The 6,655-nt window shown below is 41.0% G+C and overlaps 1 protein-coding gene across 1 annotated transcript; it reads right to left on the bottom strand.

Moving 5' to 3' along the window:
• Positions 1-1,284: 1,284 nt before the first annotated feature.
• On the bottom strand, positions 1,285-6,266 carry LOC122972561 (threonine synthase-like 1). Its single transcript, XM_044339751.1, has 3 exons — positions 6,030-6,266; positions 4,424-5,832; positions 1,285-2,710 (listed from the first exon to the last, which is right to left on the bottom strand). The coding sequence occupies exons 2-3, from the start codon at positions 5,795-5,797 to the stop codon at positions 1,907-1,909; spliced, it is 2,178 nt and encodes a 725-aa protein (XP_044195686.1). The 5' UTR covers positions 5,798-5,832; positions 6,030-6,266; the 3' UTR covers positions 1,285-1,906.
• Between the last annotated feature and the right edge of the window lie 389 nt (positions 6,267-6,655).

Genomic DNA, 6,655 nt, shown 5'->3' with positions numbered 1-6,655 from the left:
CTCAACAACTGCAGTCATAAGCAATCCTGGAGATCTATGAAACTTATCTTCTTCCCTCCTCTCCCTGCCCCTGCTGAGGCAGCACCTGGATTTAAATGACTCGACTGATAGCCACAGAGACGGGATTAATTTCTGGACTCTCCTGTTATGGATTCTGTGACGTCGAGGGCTGGAAAATTGCCCTCAGGCTCACTCTGTATTATATGATGTTTGTTTTAACAGCTGTCTGGCAAAAAAAAGGAGTTATTTGGTTTTCTTAGAAACCAAGAAGTGTTGACTAGATGAATGTTACTTGCACATATGAATCCTGACTTAAATCAGTACATATTTATCAATTAATTCCTTTCCAAGAATATTTTATGGGAAAAAAAATTACATGACCTTGGTGTCATCAGTTGCAGTTACAGCTCTGCTTTTAAGCTGTTTTCATTGATGCAAATGTGAGGAAAACAACACTACACAGGCATCACAGCACTGAAAAAGGCTCCTCACATAGTCTAGAAATGAGTTAAGACATCTTTTAATCAACTGGTCCAAACATTACATCTATAGTATAACACAAAATAAAACATTTGTAAAAAATATGTCACAAAAATTCAGTTTCTTGCTGCAGCTAAAAGTTTGTTCCCTTGTTTCGGTCGCAGCAGAAGCAGAGAAGCTCTGTGCTAGTCAAACTGTAACTGCAATGTCTCAGTTTCAGGTCTTTTATGAGGAAAAAAAAAACAAAACTCACAATGCCCTTCCTTGTTGCTGAAGTCAGATAGAAACATGAGCTGAATGTCTAAGTTGAGCCACTTCCTCTGGAGAAGCACAATGACTTAATTTCTGTTGACTGTATTTCAATCATTTCATTCAGCTGTGTTTGTAATAAATCTTAAGTGCAGAATACAATAATTTTGAAATTATATTCAGAAATACCTGGATTGACATTAGAGACCAAGGAAAGACAAAATCTTAATGCTGTCATTCACACCGGGAGGAACATTTTTGACATTATAGTTAAGCTAGCTGTATTTAAGCTAAGCTAAGCTAACCACTAGCTCCTCACCTGGCAATTACTGGACTTTGACTCTCAGAGAGATCAATTCATTATCTGTATTTTAATGCCACGCAAGTGAAATCCACCATGTTGCTGTCTTAGCCTCTCAGTAATGTAAAATGATGAGAACATTGGCACATTTTGATACATGAAACACTGATTAAATGTTTAAAAAGTGAGTTTTACATCATTACAATGTAAAACTGTGAGTGTCAGGACACAATGGAGCTGGACAGGTAAAGAAATATACTGCAAATATACTTTATCATAGTACAATGAGCATACATGGCAACAGATATTGATTTAACATCACAAATTACTAGTTTATTTGATCTTCTCATTATTACAGCGATAATCGTATAGTGTTACAGAAATACTGGCACCAGTGTTTCCACACAGCAGTGGCCGAGAGGTAGACATCACCATCTAGTGGGCCATGACTCCAGATAATGATGTGAAGAAATGTTGAGTAATCAATAGGCTTTAAATCAAGCAAGAAAACAGTTTAGAGCTCTATTACAGTGTAATCAGAATGAATGTGCTGTTCACTTTTCTTCCCCCCAACCCTACAGGCTCAGCTTGGCAGAATCACTTTGGCCTTTAAATTTAAATGAGTTATAACCAGGCTGGTTTATAATAGGCACTTTTTATTCATTCTTATTTATTTGTTCTTTCTCTGTTTGAATTTCTTGCACCTTTTTGTGTCTTTTGTGCAAGATTTAACATTTTTTTGGCCTGTAATTTGTAATATTTTCTTTAAAAAGTGTCATACAAATGATACACAATACATACAGGACGCATAAAGAAGAATATTACTATTTGTAAATTATTAATTCTGACTTAAATTAATGTTAATTTGAGATAAAGCTACATGACTTTCAAGAAGGAGTCATGTATCATATTCTCCACTTCTTCTACCAGCACACCATAATCTGCCTGACAGACAGTGTGTCCCTTCCTGCCGCTTTCTTGGAGGCATGTCATCAAGTCTCTGTGCGTTTCTGGTCTGGATGCGGTTGATCCCAGTTTCTCCAGCTGCTCCACAGGATCCTCTGGAATATTTTGGATTTGTAACGCTTTGAACACAGCGGGAGTAAATTTCCCGTAGTGAGCAGTGGAACAGAGCACCACGGGACACGAGCCGTCCTGCAGCCTATCAGCCGCAACTTTCGCCACGGCGGTGTGTGTGTCCATGACGTAGCCCGTCCGCGTGTGAACGCTCTGGATGGCGGCCAAGCAGTCGTCTTCAGAGCACCAGCCGGCCAGCACTTCCTGCTGTATCCTGCCAAGAAGAGGCTCAGGAACCTGAAAGTGCTGCTGTCTGTCTAAGCATGTGAACAGGTCCTTAACAAGACGGCTGTCTCCTTCTGAGACGTGGTAGATAAACCTCTCCAGGTTGGAGGATTTCAGGATATCTATAGCCGGGGAGTGGGAGAGCATCAGAGGCCGTCCCCGGAGATCGTACTCACCTGTGCTGATAAAGTCTGTGATGACGTGGTTGTGGTTGGACGCGCAGATGATTTTTCTTATCGGGATGCCCATTTGCTTGGCGTACACAGCTGACATGGCATTGCCAAAGTTACCCGTAGGGATGCAAACATCAACGGGCTCCCCGAACTTGATAACACCGTCTCTGCACAGGTCCAGATAGGCGGAGGAATGGTAAACCACCTGCGAGAGAAAGGAAAGTTAACAAAATCTGTGCCAACTAAAAGTGTGCAGTTGTGTGCGGCACAAAAACTTTTCTTCTTTTTTCTTCTGGCAGAATAAATCTGACACAACAGATAAAAAATGTCACTTCTCTTGAAAACACCAGAATAAAGCGCAGGGCCCTGAGTTGACATTTAAGTTAATTCCCTTGTGGTTGCCTGATAAAACTGGAAACAAAAAGGACCATATTAAATCACAGTGACTGAGCAAATTATAGGATATTAAACTTACTTTACTTTGCTCATCCTTTAGTCTGTTACTGCAGCCTACAATCTCTGTTTTTAGACATAATTTAAACAATCTGCCAGCAGACTCAGGGCGTCGAGGACAACGAGGTCACGTCCTCAGTATTATTTCTGGGAATGTCGGACTTTTAATGATCAGAAAAGGAGCTTAAATCAGACAGTTACACACAAATTACACATTGGGGGTTTGTGAGGCTTTATCAGCTATTTTTTTTTTGACTCAACATCTTTAAATTTGACTATTTTAGGCAAAAATACATGTAATTAAAATAAAGAAAGAGTTTTGGCCTGCTGGTTGAGGCCGTCACCTTGGACTCTGGACTCTAATGGGCAGTTTTCCCTGCTGCCTGACATTTTTTCAGCAGAATAATGAATAATAAACATGTAAGTTGCCCTAATTTAGTGAAGCAGGGTGTACCTGAAAAGGAGAACACTGCAGTGTCATTACATACACTGAGGAAGTTGATATTCTGTTCTACTACTCTCTTAAGATTTCCATGTTCAGTTCATTGTGAATCTTTACATCCTTTATTCATAAGATGAGATGCCTTCAAGAAAAAGCATCCTTTAAAAGTGTTTCTTACAGATTTTGACATGTACCTCACCTCTGTTAAAAAAAAGTGACATTTCATTCTTGGCTGCATCAAAACAAACCTCAGGCCATTTATTTTTCTTTCTTTCTTTTTCTTTATGTTTTCTTTTATCTCTGCTTACTTGTCTTTTCTATACGTTACTTTTGAATGTGTTGATATGAGTTTATTGTGTCAAGATTTATGTTACATCTGTTGTCTGATCTTTCCTGTCACAATAACGTTTTGTAACGACTCTGTATTACATGTTTTCTGTAAATAAACAAAAAAAATTTTAAAAAAATGGTTAAATGAGGTTTAAAAATAAAAACATATCTTCTCAGAAACAAAGCAAACTGCACTGGACATAAATTAAATTATCTCAACTCCTCAACAGTCAGTCAGTTATTGTTGAAACCATTTTTCATAAAAAAATATATATTTAAATATTCTCTGCATTTACTGCTTTTTCCTGTTTTGTATGACAAATGAATTATCTTTTGGTTTTGGACTGTTTGGATATAACAAGACGACCATGATATGCATATTTTTTTTATTTTCTGACAAATCTGCTTTTGACAATTTAAAGGTTATTTAAAAAATAATTGGAAAAAAAAATCTACTGATTTAACAATAGGTGTTTTTCCACAGGAAGTCAGTTTGACATCTCACAGCAGGAAAAGCGCAGGCGTAAATAATAAAATTAAGGACGGCTGAATTGTTCATGCTGACTCACTGTCACGGCTTACTGGATAGAACTGAACCATCGTTAATGTCGTTAGTAACACTTGTGCCTTTCCTGCTATTTGAGAAAGTCATTTTCCTTGCAGCCGCACTCAGTGATCATCTTTGTTACCCACCTGTGGTAACAAACGTGCCCAGTTGATGGAGTTGGCGGTGCTGAGGACCGTGCCGTACTCCACGGCGAGGTGCCCGGTCAGCCCGGACTCTCCAAACATCCTCTTGATGGTTCTCTGACAGAAGTCGAAGTCTGACAGGACGCTGACAGCCCTGGCGTTACCCTCTTTGTAGCTCGTCATCTGGAGCTTCTGAATCTCACTCACCCCTTCCTCTGGGAAAAACACCAGCACCCCGGTCCTGTGTCTGTCAGTGCTGCTGAGCCTGCTGAAACCGCTGAGCACCGCGCTTCCGGTGTCTCCGGACGTGGCTACCAGGATGAGGTAGTTGCACATCGGTGGGAGGCAGTAGGCGAAGAGCTGGGGCATCAGCTGCAAAGCGAGGTCCTTAAATGAGGCGGTGGGGCCATGAAAAAGCTCCAGAACATACTGATTGTGGATCAGGTGTTTTACAGGTGCAACTGCCTCACTGGAAAAGTTCGACCCGTACGCCTTAAATACCATCTCTCTTAGATCCAAAGCAGATACATCTAATGGGTGTATGCACTTCTCAAGTAAAACTAACGCTCGCTCTGGGTATGACATGTCAGCTAGTCTCAGCCATTCACGGGCATCCATCTTTGGGAAGCCATTTTTGGGTACATAGAGGCCTCCATCTGTGGCCAGACCCTCAACTACCACATCACTGAAGTATGTTTTCTGACCGGATGATCCTGCGCTGTCACTCCTGGTGGACACATATGTTTCTCCATCGTGGTTCTGATATCTGTCCACAGCTTTCAGCACCTTCTCCGCTATCTCCTCCACCGTGTCGCCTGTTCCACACAACACCCGCACGTCGAACCACTTCTCATAAAACTGTTTCCTGTAATGCAAAATGTCCTTCATGGATACCCCTGCTTCTTGGCCCACTATCCTGTTCACCTTCATCCTGGCGAGTCTCTGTATGATGTCCTCACTGTGCACGTCCAGGTAGATGACCAGCCCGGTCTGTTTGAGGTGCTGCATCGCCTCAGCATGAAGAGGGTTCGAGCCTGTCAGGGAGACAACGCACCCAGAGGCAGAGAAGTTACACAATGCTTGTCCTTCTTCCTCCAGGAAACGCTCTCCACCGATCGCAGCCAGCTTGGCAGCAACTGGCATCTTCCATGTTGTCTCCAAGACGTCGTCGTCAACGTCAATGACAGGCAGTCCCAGTCTGTGGGCCACTATCCTCCCCACTGTGGTCTTCCCTGCTCCAGGAGGACCCATGAGCAGGATGTTCTTGTCCCCCAGCAGGGAAGCTTTGGTGGAAAGCCATGATCTTGATTTTGGAAATGGACTCAGGTAGCATCTGACAACTCTTAGTGCAAGCTGACTTGCATTGAATAAACCCATTTAGATGTAAAATGACAGCACAGCAGCTGATTTTCCTGTGAAGACGAAAATACTATTTAAGAGGACATTTCAAATGCAGTTGCACTTTTAACAAATGTGTATTATTCACAGTAGCAACCTCGGGTTTTCTTTCAGTGCCTACAGTGTGTATAATAACTTTGCACGTGTTTTGCCTTTAGTGGTACTTTTAAACATAAATTATAGGTTTAATGTAACGCTATTTTACACTCACGTGAAATGGTGGCTTTCTGTCTCTCAAACCCCTTTAATTAATGCTTTAATAGAGTATGTGACAACAACGTGGTTTGTTTAAAACGTGAAAGCACCAGTCAGCTGTAAATACTTGACAGGACGATCACCCCGCAGTCCGCAAACAACTACGGTCCGCCTGGAGGGACAAAACTCATGAATCTCTTTTGGGAAGTCGAAAGCGCACCAGACTTTAAGTTGCAATATTTTTATCACTGTATGTACTTGTTCCGTTTATAATTGTCTATAAAATCTAAAAATATGCTCACAAATTCAACACTAGTATTACTGAACGATACACGTTGTGTTTTATGGTTTTTGTATCGCGAAAACTGCTAAAACGAATGACCTTACGCTGCGTTCAAGAGCCGTCAAAACAACGTAATTCTGTACTTCAAACTCGCAAGTATGACAAATAAATATAAGCAAGCAATTAGAACAATGAATGAGAAATCTGATAATTGGAGTTGGAATAAAAAAAAATGACATATATACTTTGACACGTCAGTTTTCGGTGGGAGATGATCATTTGTAGAGATCAATTGGCATAGACGTAGCAGAATGAGCGGAGAATGAATATATTCCTAATTGGGTAAATAAAATGAGTTG

The sequence above is a fragment of the Thunnus albacares genome, chromosome 21, assembly GCF_914725855.1.
Source record: "Thunnus albacares chromosome 21, fThuAlb1.1, whole genome shotgun sequence".
Classification (NCBI taxonomy): Eukaryota; Metazoa; Chordata; class Actinopteri; order Scombriformes; family Scombridae; genus Thunnus; species Thunnus albacares.
This window is presented reverse-complemented; position numbering and strand designations above follow the sequence as displayed.

Excerpts from the sequence above, each read along its gene's own strand:
- LOC122972561 (XM_044339751.1), bottom strand. The coding sequence starts at position 5,797 with ATGGGTTTATTCAATGCAAGTCAGCTTGCACTAAGAGTTGTCAGATGC. Across the intron at positions 2,711-4,423 it reads GGGCACGTTTGTTACCACAG|GTGGTTTACCATTCCTCCGC; the intron begins GTGGGTAACAAA and ends TTTCTCTCGCAG.